The sequence below is a fragment of the Palaemon carinicauda genome, chromosome 20 (genome assembly GCF_036898095.1).
Source record: "Palaemon carinicauda isolate YSFRI2023 chromosome 20, ASM3689809v2, whole genome shotgun sequence".
In the NCBI taxonomy this organism is placed as follows: Eukaryota; Metazoa; Arthropoda; class Malacostraca; order Decapoda; family Palaemonidae; genus Palaemon; species Palaemon carinicauda.
The window spans coordinates 32540810-32558486 of NC_090744.1; the positions used below are offsets into that span (position 1 = coordinate 32540810).

Here is a 17677-nt window from a genome sequence, read left to right on the forward strand (position 1 = left end):
GCTTTTTTTAATCTTTCATTAAACTCACATTCTTAAAATCCTGTATTAGAGATCACAGTTCTTAAATATGTCAATGATTCGTACAAGTATACAAACCTTTTGTCCTTTAAAATAGGGAGACTTGCTTACGGGTGGGAGGAAATCCCAAGAACTTCCTATCTGCTCCATAGGAATTAGTAGGCTGATAGAGGCTAATTGCACTTGTTATATAGCTGATATTTGGTCAATGAAGGAATCCTCCTCCCCAAAAGGATACAACCAATTTGGAATGAAGTATCTGGTGTATGATGACCAATAGATCTGGTAATCATTCCATCACCTACCCCCTCATTATGGGAGTCTCATATGAATATTGGTTAGTAGTGAAATTTACCATCAACAATGTATCTGTACAATCACTTCATCCTTAGGTTAGGGGAATGAAAGAAGCAGATTAGCCTGTTATTCTACCTTCCATCTTGACTTACACTGACATGATACCATAGACAAGATGATTTCTGTTTTGTGTGGGAGCTAGGCTGGGTACACAATTACTTGAGCAGCCACCACAATGTCAGGAATAGTGTCAAAGGACTTGTGGGTTTACTCCCTTAAATAGAAGGCAAGGAGCTTTCCCATCACACAAGCATGTAGGAAACACACTAATCCTACAACCTACCTCTGGCAAGTGAACTTGTCAGCTAGTATATTCGTCCTGCCTGATGACTCGACAGTGTGGTATACCACTCAGTTTTACAACTGCTTCGTCAACTTGTAAAGAGGGAGCAAAACCATGCCCGTTTGTTGACATAACCTACCACAGTGCTGTTGTCGATCATCAACACTACCAAGCGAGTCAACAAAAGTTCTTGGAACACTTGAAAGGATAGAAATGCTGCTTGCATTTTCCACACAATGTTTAGTGTCTTCTGTTGACTACACAGCTGCTGCGACCTAAGAAAAGGTGGCCGAAATGACTGCCTATGTCAAGCTGGAAGTACTGTCTTGGACAAAAATGATAGCACTACCTTTCTGAGCTTGCTGTTACAATTATCTGATGAAAAGACATGCTGCTGCTGTTTATCAGCATGCTCTGACATTTCAATCTGTGTTTGGAGGTGGAATGCCAACATCAGTGTCCCCCTCTACCTCCATTCCCGAACTGGAAATTACAGGGTTAAATTCGTCGTCAGCAGTCTGCACAGCTGTGGGAGAGCTTTCAGCGCATGTTAGTGAGCGGTGATCTCAGGGAGAAACGCATACGTCATTGGACCATGAAAAATCGCTGATACAGAGCAGAATTTTCCCTCCTCCTGAAACATACTCCCACAAGGACATAAAAGCTTCAGTGACTGACGAAATCGATGAGTAAAGTACTGTACAGTATCTTAGGCATTACCTTGGGTGTTGCCAAGGATGACATAAGAGAAGACATAACCTTCCTTTTTCTCCTCAAAGAATAAGCTTGCCCCTTAACGAGAGGCCATCTGGGAATGATTGCGAACAATCATGCCCTCTACAAACCCGTCGTGCCATAAATCGATTGCAGTACAAACCCTTTCCCCCAATTTACAAAATTCCTGCTTAATTTCCAAAATTCACTAAAGGCAAAAAACACACCAATCAAGCCTTTAGATACGACGCAACAGTGTATCCATACTAGTTAAGGCCGAGGACAAAATCGAAGAGGTTTTGACAGGAAAGCAAGTGGGGCTACATGTACAGTACATCCTCACCACCAGTCATTAACTAACCCTTTAATGAATTTAATGGTTGTTCCAGTCCAACTGATGACATTCCCTATTTTAAAGGTAGAAAGGTTTGTATATGCATAGAAAAAAAAATATAAAATTACAAGAGAGAGAGAGAGAGAGAGAGAGAGAGAGAGAGAGAGAGAGAGAGAGAGAGGAGAGAGAGAGAGAGAGAGAGGGAGAGGGAGGGAGGGAGGGAGGGAGAGGGGGAGGGAGAGAGAGAGAGAGAGAGAGAGAGAGAGAGAGAGAGAGAGAGAGAGAGAGAGAGAGAGAGAGAGAGAGAGAGAGAGAGACTGTATATACTGACTGATTGATTGATTGATTATGGAATTTGGGCCCAACAGCTCAGCACTAGGGCCAGGAAAGACATTCAGCACAGCGAGATTATCTATTTGTGAAAACTACAGGACCATGATAATCACAGTTGTGCCTCATAGACAACAGCTCAATAATGTTACTCAATTGCATTTTTATTGCAACTTCAAGGATAATAATTCCAGTTATCATTAACATTGAACTTATAGTACAGTAATGTTAGTTACTTCTCGTACTACTATGCTCTCAATTACTGAAGAAGCTAACAATTCAATCTTACACACTAAATCCTGAATATTCATGAGCAATGGTAGGTCTGAATTTTATAGGACTATAAATGAAATCTTGATATACTAACTATGGTAGTACTACAGAGATTATACTGATCATCATAAATAGGAATAAGTTGCAAGTACGTAATCCACTTCAAAAGCTCCAAAAATCACAATAGTATTAAGGTAATTTGTATTTTTCCTAACTATAGAAACTTGAGTCCTTTAATAGAAGTACTGTAAGACTCTGGCAAAGCTGGAATGACTGTTTAAACTTTTAACGAGGTACTCGTCGTTAGTAAGTCGAACTCACTTTGATCTACACGTAGCACAAGCTGAGGTGGCCAGTGTAACCTAAAGGATGTAGGATTCTATGGTTAAGAAAAACATTAATTACTGTACTTTAAAAGACTTGTGATTTGTTCCTACACTAATACAAATCCTCACCCTTTAATAGGGTACTCATTCTCACGAAACTGGTTTGTTTACAAACCTGATGTATGTCAACACACTTTGGCCCCGTGGAGGAGCGAAAGTGATTGGGTCCTGCCAGCCTCTTAACAACTCTAGTCTGAAGATGATGCAGGTTGTTAGGTTAGGTCCCTACCAGGAGAGTGTTAGGGGATGGTGGAAGACCCCATCTCCATAAGGATAAGTTGTTTGAATGTAAGGTGATTATGAGAAATGGGCGTGCATACATTCCTCCTCCCCCTCATCTAAGAGGGTGGGGGGGAGACACTTCAATACAAAACTTGTCTGTAAAGAAAACTTACTTTGTCCTGAAGCTGTCCGGCATCTAGCAGTCTGTCAAGCATACAACAGAATAACTGTCCCACACAAAAAAAGGGGAGAAAGGAAGAGAAACGGCAAGACATTCTTACCTTTCCTTCTAAAGCTATGTTGCAACTGCTATCATATTAGAGATGCTTCCTCTCCACTGAGAGAGCTAGGTTTGCAACTGAAATGTCGAGTAGCTACCTCAGCACCAAGGATAAGGTTATCAAGGGACCCAAGAGTAATATCCCATAGGTAGTGGGCAGCTAATGTAGTCTGTCATAATATATCTTACCTTTAGGACTAGTGCCAGTAACAGGTTCTTCCTTAAGGTTAGGGTAAATCCGATATCTTTGACCTCACACACTTAAACCGAGATGGTTCTCCAGTGCTGTACTAATGTTGGATAAGCATCTCCCTAAGAATCATTGCCATGTCCTCACAGGACAGAAGAGTGTCATCCTAAACCACAATTGTAGAGATGGAGACGGACTTGAAATGAAGTGGTGTGTCAGTCTACAACCTGGATATTACACAGAACCTCCGGATCAAAGGGGAGGAAAGCCTTCCTCTGTTGAGAATGACCTGTGACAAATGTTAAGTACTGTGGTATGTAGACTGAAGTAGCGAGGGCTGCGAATAGTCTAGTGGTCAGATCCTACTTGATGCCCAGTCAAGGGTTCAGCAGGCTCCACTAGAGACCTGAGGACTCAACAGACTCAGCAAAAAAGGCTCAAATTCCTGGAGAAGGGAAACCATTCAAAGCTACTCCTGAGCCCGGGCTGATCCTCCAAAAGAGAAAGGGTTCGAGCTATTGAACCTGAGATCTGGCTAAAGGCATACCACACATACTGAGGGAGGCTTCGATTGGAAAAGTATCCGACTATGATGCCGCCAGCAGAAAATGGATAGATCTACCGGTACCTCGGGGGGAAGTGGAAAATCACGAACCCAAACTGGTTCAACTCAGAAACTCATATCGTAAGAGTCTTCCTCTCCCTGATTTAGTTAACGACCCGAGGTTCGGACACATCCTGCTTTCCTCTTCTTCACAGGTGACAATGATACTTTCCTTGTACTCTTCCTAGGAGACCTAGCCATGAGAACGTCCAATTCAGACCCTTAAGAAGCAGGGGAAAAAGGTTCCCATCTCTTGATCCCCCACACTTTTCAGCAAGTACTTTACAGGGGTCGACTGAGTAATGCCATTTTTCAAGGACAGGACTTGGACATTCATACCACTTAAGGTCACTTAGGACATCTCTGAACTGCATAGGATTTTTGCCCCTGACCTTTGGTTTAGCGACGCCAGGGTAATTTATCCTGAAAATTAGTGTTTTTCAAATGCTATCTCCTCCCTTAATAATTAATATTAAGACATGGGATTAATACCCTTTATAGACCTGATTTAGATCTCCAATTAAAAGAAAGTTATTTTTTTCTAGAAGTCAATTTTTTGCTCGATATGAATTTTTTCATTATGGTTAAAAAATAAACCCTAAAATTCAGGGGAAAAATTGAGAAAAAAAAATATGAAATAAAGTATAGTTTTGAGATAAAGCATATAAAAGTTTTTCTTTGTATTGTTACAAGAACAATATTAATAAATCATGATTATTATGAATTTTATGTTACTTTTTGGATATTAATAAACCAAAACAGTTATTTATTATAATTTAATCATAAATGAAGATCCCTCTGCTCAATATCTTGCTTCCTTAGGCGAGACAGTCACTCTTCATCATCTCTCTCCTTCACTAACTCTGCTAATTTTGCCAATATCAACCACTTCTGAACTCTTATTAGAGCAAGTTTTCTTCTTCCTTATGATAGCGAGATGTTGAAATTGTCTTTTACGCTTTGGCATGATGAAATTCTTGCTGAAACTGAGAAAATGACATAAAAAAAAGAGTGAATGTCAGAGGTCAAACTCAAACGTGTACTATCTATGAGGTTTGTGCCAGGACTAAGGGCTGAAGGGTGAAATTACCGTGTAATACATCGTCTTGTGACTCGTGGAATCTATACAGATGCCATTGCTCACAATTTGTTTTATATTAAAAGTAATAATTATCAAAATTTACGATAACAGAAGAAATACTGCATTTTCTTGTAAGGGACAATGTTTTGGTTTATTGAGTTAATTTTACTAATTACCCTGTAACTATGAGTATGACGAATTTTGACAAACTATTTCGTTACGCATTCTCCATTGCCATCTAAGCTCAGTGAATTTTTTCAGGATTTTGTGTTTTTGTTCCTATACGACCATATATTGGCATACCAGTTGGCCCCCTTAACAGGGTGGTATCTTCCTCTAGTTTGGCAGCCTCGGTGAGGTACATAAACAGCATTGACATAGAGGAGCCTTTGAAGCCGAACGAGGGCCACACTTCCTTGATAGCCTCCTGATGGAGCACTGTGATGGCCAAAGAAAAACCAACTTCCTTGCCATCATAGTTGTAAGGCCACACAAAAGTGGGATAGAACTGCAAACGACATGCTGTCTCACAGAAACAAGTATGTTCGATAATATAGTTAGCACAGATAACTGTAACACTAAGTAATCAAGAAACACTGCATATTTTGGATTCTTTCATTAATATCCCTCAAACACAACTGTCAACAAGAACATTTATTGTGAGATTCAAAAGAAAAGGCAAAAGATTAAAACAGCCAGATGTGGACACTAGAAATATTTCTAAGATCCAGTGACTGGGTGGAACCTACCCTCCAACTACCAGCTACTACCTCATTAAAAGCTTAAATGGCCTTTCCAACTTTGCTGAGGTCATTCTCCTATCAAATGACGACGGTCTATATTGTGTAGAAACAGAGATACTGGCAATGCAAATATCCCAAATTAAAATGAAACTTCCATGGGAAAACTAAACATTGATCAAGCATTAACAAGACCAGGATGTTAATAAAACACTGCACCAGGGAAATGCAGGCAGAACTTCAATGCAGAGGGGGAAAATCAAAATGTGGGGAAACTTACTTTTGGGACTGGTCTGCTGCCCTAGATTAAAATGATGAAGAAATTTCTTGTTAAGTAATTCACAGGAACTGTATTTAAAAGTCCCATATAATATAGTAAAAACAAAAATTGAATGACATGCACTGTAAATTCACTGAACTTAATTTGAAAAGTTTCAAATAAATTTCTGTAGAGAAATTAAATTAGAAGAAAAACTCAGCAAACAAGATATAAACTATTGTTAAAAAGAAAAAAATAATAAAATTATTTGATGTTTAACTAAGGTTCCAAATTATTCTACAAAGCAATGTTATTCATAATTCTAACTAATATTAAAGAAGAAAATATGAACTAAAGAGAGGAAACTACTGCTATACTATGTCAGTGGCATCTTGACCTTACATGGCCTTTCCAAAATCCGAAAAAAAAAACTCGGCACTGTACTTACGCTTTGACCTGCTCCTTCCGAGACATGCTTCTGGAGAGGGTGTGTGGTTTTGTGGTTGCTGAAGTCATAGCAGAGGTGGTTGGTGGGGCTAGAGGTACAGTTTGTGAATGGGCAGGTTGAGACACTGATTGAGGGTGGGCATGCTGTCGACTGACAGCAGCCGTGGGAAGGGAAGGACCGAGCGTCGACGATGGGACACTGCATATCCGTTGGTTCTCTGGTCGACTGGGTGGGGCTGTTCGTCTGCAAGAGAGAAAACACAAATCTTAATCTCTTAAAATTGATAATTGGCAAAGTAAATACACAAATAACTCAAATTCAAAAAACAACATTCTACCAAAGGCTGAAATAAAATTTGATAATGTAAAAAAGTCAAAACACATTTATTCTGAAGCACAGTACTTGAACTGTACAGTAACAAGATCTCTCTTCATAATGGTATACAGTAATTGATACTTCACTTGGGCATACATATATAATGCAATTGCTATAAAAATAATTAATACAACAAATCAGCTCTATGATTTAGAAAATTAATTGCTCATAAAACAAATAACTTTGGACAACATTGTAGTTAGGCTACTTACCGTACCTTCCACTTCAGAACAGATAGTACTGCACTGTACCTTTCTGTGACTTACAATTTACATAAAATATGAAACTTACCTCTGCCTGAAGAAGCTGTTGATAGTATTCCATGCATATTGCGTCAAAGGTTATTACAAACGATCAAGGCTGCATAGCCATGGCAAATAAAACCAAAATAGTATCCTATGCACAGTATATAATTGCTACAATATATATATAAAAATTAAAATTTACCAATTACCACAAATAGCCTAAAAATGGCACAAATATATAAGCCTCAGACCCTTAAATTGGGCGACTCTGGATGGTATAAGACTCGTGGTTGCTCACCCCATAACCTTTACTTTCATGTAGGCAGCAAGGCAACACAGCCAATTAAATCGGAATGTCTTTGTAACGGAAAAATTTCACTAGAAATGTAAATACTGCAGACAACAAGTACTCTTCAGTATCAAACATCACCTGCTTTGTCTTCTTTGTTTAATTTTGAGGATAGTAGTGCTTCAGTTACAAATTTTGCTTAGTAACAGGGAAGTTAAAGAGATATGTTAAAAATGATTGAAACTTACTGTAAGGTGTCATAGCCTACTGAATGTTTACCATTTGGTAATAGGTCTTGCCAGATATATAAAACTATCAAATATGAAAATTGAAATATGTAGTTAATGTAAAGATTGAAACTGCTTACATATCACCACTCCTGAGTAAATGAAAAGATGTAGAAAAAATTGTAATATAGTACCATGACAACAATCAGTTTGAAAAAAAATGTCTCAAATAGTAATATAGTTTTAGATGTGAAACGCAAAAAGCTGACTAAATCACTAATAAAGCCATATTAATTGATTGAGTTAGAAGAAAAAAATAAAGCACTAGCTCTAAGAATAGGAAAAAATAATGTACCGAATAATGTTGAAAAAAACTAATCATAGGAAGACATTCGCACTTTCTTACATTATGATTGGCTACCATTTTTTATACCACATCCTAAAATACTCATGGTAAAAAACTAACCATATCTAGCAACTCATTTCAGCACAACCAAACATGATCTGGCATAACTTGTACCAGTGCCAAGAGGTGGACATACCAGTAAAGATGCTTATTTCTGGCAAGAAATGGGCTGTGACTGGTCTATGAAGTCGTTCTCCACATTGAAAAGGAATGAAACATTTGATAAAGAAAAAAAATCATAGATGTACATGACAAAGCAAATGGTCGTTTATTTAGGAAATTAGGAGTAACACAGGTATATATCCTCTACCTATCTCTCATTTAACAGATTGATAAAAAAGCTACACCAAGACCATGAGGCGAGAATTGAATACAAGCTACTCTTACTAACATTTAAGATACTGAACCAAAATATCTAAAAGAATGCCTGAACAAACTAGAACTAGAAACAAATGTTAACATAAGACACATGAGTGACAAACATAGGCTATCTGAACCAAGAACAGATAGTAAATTTGGTGAAAGGGCTTTTAGCTACTGTGCACCTAGACATTATAATAAACTGCCAACTGAAATGAAGGACCTAAAGGGGGCAATTGAATTTAAGAAGAAACTAAAGACATTACTTTTCACAAGATTATATGATTTGGAAGATGCTACTATCAAAGAAATGTATAAGTTATAATGAAAATGTTTCGTTAGATGATTGATAAGAACCCGCCCGAGAAGTAGTTCACTCGACTTCAGTGGAGGGTTGGATTTAAACCCAAAACAAGTAAACAAGTAAGTAAATAATGATGGTACTGCCATTGAGATAATAAATCTGTCAATACAAAATTTCAGAATACCATGTGTTGTACTGTAGTGTTTCTATTAATAAAAATGCCTACGATAAGAAAATCTGGAAATGTTCAGGTATTGCTAACTGGCCTATATGGCTTCAAAATTACTGTACTTTATCAAAATGCAGATGCTTCAGCTTGATAACTAAACAATAAAAATATACATGCTCCATATATACAGTGATGGCACTTGAAATACAACACTTAGCATAATGTCTTCACAGCACAGGCAACACTAAACCTGGGCTAATCCCCTGTAATTATTTATATTAATTCCGAGTGCAGTTTAAGTGAACTGATATGGAGCCCAATTTTAGGTCTTCCGTTTCATAGAAAAACTTATACATACTAAAAATATTAGAACAGGATGAGAATTTTCTAATAATTCTGAAATGATGAATCAATTCTCTTAATCTAAATGCTAAACTCATTGACTGGTTTCTGAAAATTTAGCAAACATTTACACTTTCTCTGCTACAGTATTCTATTAACCAAGTTAGCTTGGTTTTTTTCATTTTCTGTAAAAAAGATCTAAATAACATGTTACATTATTAAGATTACTGTTGTATCCACTGTGAACTGCATGTCAATTTGACTTTGATGGCAAAAGGAGCTATAAGCAAGAAGTTAGGTCAGGTTATGCCATCCTTCAATATTAGGGCGATGATCTAGATAAATTTCCCCAAGAAATCATCAGTCATAATAATGAAGAATTATACAATAATATTCTCTCAGTTCCTAGCTTTGTAACTTATTCATTGTTGGCTAGGAATTTTTTTTAATGCCAACAGTGAAAATAGTTCCAATCGACCAAGATGAGAGATTACCTTGTTGCCAGGGTCCTTCTTATGTATATTCCATCATCTTAACAAATCATTGAAAGCAATGTAATTAGGTAATGAATCTTCAGCTATTGATTCTTCCCCAGAAGAATTTTGAACTGCATTGTTCATCATGAATGGAAGACATTCATTATGTCATGAGGATATAGGTTGAGATCCAAGGTTTTGCCTTGGAAATTTTTACGAGTTAATTTATGATTTATGAGACAATGATTAAAAGTTTTATGCCGAGACGTAATGATGTACAACCAATAACATCCAGGTTGAGGCACAGACCTTTTAATACCGTTAGGGATAATAACCACATGGTAATTTTATGGACTGTTATGGAAATTATGGATTTCCTTAACTTCATGAACATTTGCCCTGCATCTTTGCCTTGGCGTTGGACAGTACATATCCTGGTCTCATGATATTTAATATTATATAACGTTCCAACAATTGTTATATTTGAATGTAACTTGTAAATATGTTATATGACAATCTGCTCTCTCTAGAGATCCTGTTGGGCTACATAATGAAGTTAGCCTATACAGGTCTCAATGTATAGAAGGGTTACGACTACTCTACCCGTCATCAGACTCATCACCCATCATAAAGTCTGTTCAGGTGTCCAAGCTGTTAATTCATTAACATTCCTTTCATGACAGTCTGCTAACATACTGAAATATGGCAGAGCGTCTTCCATATCCATGACTATGACCCTAAACTAGACGGTAACCCGTAACCTCAGACTCGGACAGAGTGAAATTTTAATACCTTGATTCATTCGACTTTAAAGCCAATGGATCTTACATATGGCTGTTGCAACCTGTCTCGTTCCTTTTTCTAAGATCACGTCATCTACCACAGATAAGATAAAAGTCATCGCCCACCCCACACTTGCGTTCTCGTAAATCCCGCTTTGTTTTTGCTGGTCCAAACAAAGAATAACGCCTATTTGGCAACACCCATCTTCAAAATATGAACGTATGTACCCCATATAGTATAAACTTCATTCAGTATTTCTTACTCTGGGTCATCGTCGTCCATTTTTCAAGAGGAGAGTAAATCCGTTCACAAAATGAGTAAGAGCGAGGCACCACAGGATAGACTGTTTCGGGTTCCCACGAATGACTAAACTACTATTCGATTGCTGGTTACTCGCCAAGTCCAACCAAAACAACAAAAATACCCGATAAAGTTACCAATTAGCAGAATAACATTAATTTATTCGCAATATTAAGAGTAAACTATACTTCAGAACCTCACACTTAAAGGAACTATATACTTAGTCATATTCTAAAAAGTAATTCTGAAATCATTTGTTGAACGGAACAGGAGGAAATTGTATATAAATTACGACAGGCCGAACCTCACACGGACATCCGGAACTCGTCATGAAATAAATGATCATGAATCAGATTGTGTTAACTAGAGAAACATTCATTATAACACAAGTGAGATAAAGCGCTATCGTAAGTAAACTAATACCCGGATAATAAATACGAATAATAGCGCAGGTGTAACATTGGTAGCAGTAAGTATAGGCAATAATCAGTGATTGGACGAAATGAAGTGTGAACTCAGAAGTTCAGAACTTTTAAATGCATAATTTGAACTCAAATATCTGGAAGATCCCTTGAAACGACAAAGTAGAATATCTTTTAATGCAAAAAGGATATTCTCCATTATTAGCTGTAGGATCAAAGAAGCAAGAAAAATCGATAAGATGTACACCTGGCTAACAGACCTATTAGGTAATCTCTCTCTCTCTCTCTCTCTCTCTCTCTCTCTCTCTCTCTCTCTCTCTCTCGGAACATAATTCGTGTCGTACAACAATGATGATTTTTTTATTTCAATCTATTCTTTTTGCTTAATTTATGTCTGCTCGCGAATAATGGTTCCTTATTTACAACTACGTATCTGTGGAAGTGAGATAACTAGACCGTGACTGTACAAAACCATTCGCTTCCTGAGTAATGTGTGATGAGGATGATACAGGATCTACGGTGTATTTTCCTGCGTACAGTATCCTAAAAAGGCTTCTTTTTTGGGGGGATACGATTACCTACTTGCCAATTAAAACAACACTGAAAATACTAAAAACTTACAAGGCTCTTAGATATACTTTTACGCTTAATTAATCAGAGAGAAATGCTCAGTAGAATTACCGAAGTTAAAAGTTTTTTTTTTCGAGTAAATTAATTAGCGTGATAAAACTAGTTTATTGACGACTTTAAACCCTTAAAATTTCCTGTCCCATAACCATAGTTTATAATACCCCTATTACTATTTATATGATATGCATAATATATTGTTTTTTTTTACATGTTTTAGGAATCTCGTTTTTTTTTTACTTGAATAATAATAATAATAATAATAATAATAATAATAATAATAATAATAATAATAATAATAATAATAATAACAAACTGTTAAACTGTATGTTCACCCTCATCACTACTTACGGAAAAAATGAATTAATCACATTTATAGGTTTCGTTTCTTCATCTCTTACCTAAATCAATAAAATCAACAGAACCTTTAAAATCAATTCAGGCATCAGAGGTTCGAATTAACATAGAATTTGAACGGGTGACAACGTATGCATAATTTTACATTTTTTTTTTTTCAACGTGACAGAAACACAATGACCTTGAAAGGTAGCTCAGTAGCCAGTAGAATAAATGTACATAATCTTTTCGTACCGTTCGTACGTACGTATACGTTTCGTCCGTCGAAGGTTTCTTCCAGATGTATACGAGTCGTACGAATGAAAGCTGTACGGAAGGCGTACGAAGACATAACAGCTCCATTGGTTGCTATGCAATAATAATTTAGGCAAGAGAGCCGTGCAGTGCGCATCAGCCCTAAATGTTTATGCGAATGTATGTTCGATTTTAATAGTATTTCTTAAGATACGTTAGAAAACTCGAAAAAGAAAAGTGAATTATAATATTCTTATTATTATTGATATCATTGCCATTATTATTATTAATGCATTATCATTATAATCATTAGATCTATTATTATTATTATTATTATTATTATTATTATTATTATTATTATTATTATTATTATTATTATTATTATTATTAAGATAATCGCATCCTTTCGTGGAAAATCAGGTGACCCAGTAATGAACAAGAATGCAGACGTATATATTGAATATCATATAAAACCGTAAAAAAATAATCTATATACATTAAATTGTACAAAAAAAATGGCAAATTGAATAAAAAATAAGTATTTTAAGGATGCTTGGACGTTATAATCGAAATATGTTCTGGAAAAAAAAAATCCCTTCAGAGAAATTATCCTACCATTTAACCTCCTTGTATCCTATGCAACGGAGATGCAAATGACGTACTAAACGCCCTCTCCATCAGAGACTCCTTTGTCTCTCCGTAGAACTTCACTCTGACGCAAGTGGCCATTTCCGGTCAGCGGTTCTGAATTCGGGAGTGACCTTTGCAATTGCTGTTGTTAGCATCTGGAGGTCATTAACTCTACCCGACTGCCGAGTGAGCTTTGAGACTTTGCTCTCTCTCTCTCTCTCTCTCTCTCTCTCTCTCTCTCGTCGTCGTCGTAGTCGTAGTAGTAGTAGTCTGCTCTTTTTTCTTTTGGCTAATGCATTTATGCATAAATACTTCTATCCTGCTATTCACATTTACGAGTCTCTCTCTCTCTCTCTCTCTCTCTCTCTCTATATATATATATATATATATACACAAACACACACACATATACATATATATATATATATATACATATATATGTATATATATATATATATATATGTATAATGTATGTATACCACACACACACACACATATATATATATATATATATATACACTATAAACGCCATTTTCATAACCACCATCTTTTCAACCACTATTCACAAAACGAGAGAGAGAGAGAGAGAGAGAGAGAGAGAGAGAGAGTTGAAATGTGCATAATAGCGATAAAAGTATTTATGAAAAAAATGCATTAATCAAAAAAAAGAGTAGACTACGAGAGAGAGAGAGAGAGAGAGAGAGAGAGAGAGAGAGAAGTAAAAATTTGGCAACTCCTCAAAAGTGGAAGCAGCTGTCGGTGCTATTTTCAAACGTTGGGGTCCTGTGGTTCTGTAGTCTTTTCAAAAGGGTCCCGTGGATCAACGGCTACTTAGTAGGATCTACGTGCGCTTACTGGAGCAGATGTTTCTATAATTCCACCGTATAGGTATAAGATTAATACGGGATTCGGGTGTGATATTATAATGATTATTGTTGTTACAACACATTACTGGAACAGTAGATGTTTTGTTTCTATAATTCTACCATATAGGTATAGGAATAATACGGGATTCCGGTGTGATATTATAATGATTATTATTGTTATTATCACAAAGTCCTATGGAACTATTGGAAAATTACTACAGGTTTTCTTACTGGAACAACAGATGTTTTGTTTCTATAATTCTACGTATAGTTTGTAGGAATAGTAGCCTACGGATTTTCACAGTGATTATTCCAGTGAGTCCTTTGATATTCTAATGCTTCTTATTGTTATAAGCATAAATTCTTATGGAACTATTGGAAAAATTATGAAAAAATGTTCATTATGTAAGAAAGGTAGATAAAAACGAGAGGATAATCTATAGTCCATTTCTTTTAGCGAGGCAGATTTGCACAGACTCGCAACGGTGCCCTTTTAGCTCGGAAAAGTTTCCTGATCGCTGATTGGTTAGGATTATCTTGTCCAACCAATCAGCGACCAGGAAACTTTTCCGAGCTAAAAGGGCACCGCTGCGAGTCGGTGCAAATATGCCTCGCTAAAAGAAATGGACTATAGGTAGATAATACAGAAAATAACAAGAAGAATGTTATTTTTTCGTACTTAAGTCTTGGATATGAGGTCGCATAATCATACCCTTGGTAATTATGTGACGTACATGACTCGTAAAAAAAGAAAGTTCTCTATACAGGGATTTATTTTTGCATTAAAAGGTAAGGAATGAACGTGACAGGGAAGTAATAACTGACCTTTTACCACTGAGTCACAAGTTAATATAATTGATTTGTCACGTGCTTTACCGAATCCGTAAAGATGTTGTATCAGTTCCGGCATTAAACAGGTGAATTTCGATATATTCAAATGATGTCTTTCAAGTATAATGTGGTATATTATCTCTCTCTCTCTCTCTCTCTCTCTCTCTCTCTCTCTCTCTCTCTCTCTATGCAAATTCTACGTTTAATTTGACTTGACTGCAACCTAGACAAAAAACTTTAAAAAAAGAAAATAAATCTTTTTTATTTTTTGTCTCATCCACGCCCACCGACTTCTCTCGAGATTTCTCATTCCCTCCCTCCCCCACCACAATTCCCCAGTACCCCCCACCCTCCACCCACACCTGGTCCCCCCAGGCCCGCCCACTCCCCACTCAGTTCCACATCTCCGAAATCCATGAGTATTTGACAGGAGGGGGAATGGAAAAGCGGGAAGAATTCTCGAAAGATGAAACAGACATAACGAGAGAGAGAGAGAGAGAGAGAGAGAGAGAGAGGAGAGGGGGAGCTCTCCCCCTCTACCTTCAGCGGGGCAGAAATAGGAATTACTCTTCACCTTCAGAAGAGCCGAAAGGTGATTGGAAATTGATTAAGTCAAAAAGGAAAGGAACCGAAATATAGAGGATGTTTCTTATTTACTCTCTCTCTCTCTCTCTCTCTCTCTCTCTCTCTCTCTTAGACTTTTTGTTAAAAATAAGCAATCAGGATTTCACATAAGCGTCCGTGTGTGTATTTTTAATTCGAAAATATCGCGGTTAAAAGCTTCGATATTGTGAGAACACCGATAATAGTAATACCGAATGAAACCATTCATTATTACACCTGTTTACCGAATTATTCAAAGTTAGAATAACGGCAATTCAAAAACGATAAAATGCAACGATTAAAAGAAACCGAAAATGAACGGATTGAAATCTGTGAAAAAAATCGCACTAATTTATCATCATTGAAATGGCACATTTATCTTCATTGTGGGACAGACTATGTAACTCTTTAAAAGTTTAAAGGCCACCCATGAATGTCAGAGGCAAGGGACAGTGACATTGCCCTATTAAAAGGACAATGATCAGCGCCCAAGTCCCCCTCTCCACCCAAGCTAGGACCAAGGAATGCCAGGCAAATGGCTGCTGATGACTCAGCAGATAGACCTATAGGCCTCCCCAAACGCCCCCATCCTTACCTCACAACGATGGTGAGGTTGCAGCGACCAAAGAAAACTCATGAGTTTGAGCGGGACTCGAACCCCAGTCTGGCATTCACCAGTCAGGGACGTTACCGCATCGGCCACCACAACCCCTATTCCGCCTGCGATGAACAAAGTAATTATTCATAGAGGTTATTATAATCCAGCATACGGTCGTGTGAAACCGCACTGACGCATGTAAGCGAATTTAATACTGACGCCCATGGTACCTCTTGGCGCTAAAATTCGCCTACAAGAAGCAGAGAGGCTGTGGAAGACGTATTCTTGTGACTCAGCCCTAAAGATGCGTGAGATTAGGTACGAGTAAAATTGCGAAACTGTTCTTCAAAGGCTTCGGGACTTAATGAGAGAGAGAGAGAGAGAGAGAGAGAGAGAGAGAGAGAGAGAGAGAGAGGGGGGGGGAGCTCTCCCCCTCTACCTTCAGCGGGGCAGAAATAGGAATTACTCTTCACCTTCAGAAGAGCCGAAAGGGTGATTGGAAAATTGATTAAGTCAAAAAGGAAAGGAACCGAAATATAGGGGATGTTTCTTATTTACTCTCTCTCTCTCTCTCTCTCTCCTCTCTCTCTCTCTTAGACTTTTTGTTTAAAATAAGCAATCAGGATTTCACATAAGCGTCCGTGTGTATATTTTTAATTCGAAAATAATATCGCGTAAATGCTTCGATATTGTGAGAACACCGATAATAGTAATACTTGATGAAATAATTCATTATTACAACCTGTTTACCCCAATTATTCAAAGTTAGAATAACGACAATTCAAAAACGATAAAATGCAACGATTAAAAGAAACCGAAAATGAATGGATCGAAATCTGAGAAAAAATCGCACTAATTTATCATCATTGAAATGGCACAATTATCTTCATTGTGGGACAGACTATGTAACTCTTTAAAAGTTTAAAGGCCACCCATGAATGTCAGAGGCAAGGGACAGTGACATTGCCCTATTAAAAAGGACAATGATCAGCGCCCAAGTCCCCCTCTCCACCCAAGCTAGGACCAAGGAATGCCAGGCAATGGCTGCTGATGACTCAGCAGATAGACCTACAGGCTCCCCAAAACCCCCATCCTTACCTCACAAAGATGGTGAGGTTGTAGCGACCAAAGAAACTCGTGAGTTTGAGCGGGACTCGAACCCCAGTCTGGCATTCACCAGTCAGGGACGTTACCACGTCGGCCACCACAACCCCTATTCAGCCTGCGATGAACAAAGTAATTATTCATAGAGGTTATTATAATCCAGCATACGCTCGTGTTGACACCGCACTGACGCATGTACGCGATTTAATACTGACGCCCATGGTACCTCTTGGCGCTAAAAATTCGCCCACAAGAAGCAGAGAGGCTGTGGAAGACATGTTCTTGTGACTCAGCCTAAAGATGCGGGAGATTAGGTACGAGTAAAATTGCGAAACTGTTCTTCAAAGGCTTCGGACTTAATGAGAGAGAGAGAGAGAGAGAGAGAGAGAGAGAGAGAGAGAGAGGAGAATAAAATTGCCATGTCTCAAAAGAAAGATGGAGCGAAAAATGAGGAATAAAGGGAGAAAATAATTATAAATATATTAGAAGACCGATGCATAATAGCAGGGTAATGAGATGAGAGAGAGAGAGAGAGAGAGAGAGAGAGAGACATTATCACTGATTAACGTAATCTAATCTGAGGTCACATTCTCTTTGGCGATAGTTCTCT

At 37.6% G+C, this 17677-nt stretch overlaps 1 protein-coding gene across 4 annotated transcripts in view; it reads right to left on the reverse strand.

Moving 5' to 3' along the window:
- The window catches only part of LOC137660272 (inactive rhomboid protein 1-like), a 49530-nt gene extending 38640 nt beyond the window's left edge, over nucleotides 1-10890 (reverse strand). For 2 of the 4 annotated variants that reach the window (XM_068395040.1, XM_068395038.1), the window contains exons 1-3: nucleotides 10758-10890; nucleotides 6520-6762; nucleotides 6093-6113 (exon numbers count right to left, since the gene is read on the reverse strand). In XM_068395040.1, the coding sequence (XP_068251141.1) occupies nucleotides 6093-6113; nucleotides 6520-6762; nucleotides 10758-10777 (284 nt within the window). In that variant the 5' untranslated portion in view covers nucleotides 10778-10890. The remainder of the gene's footprint in view (nucleotides 1-6092; nucleotides 6114-6519; nucleotides 6763-10757) is intronic. The other 2 variants (XM_068395041.1, XM_068395039.1) reach the window with 1 other exon arrangement.
- Nucleotides 10891-17677: the final 6787 nt, after the last annotated feature.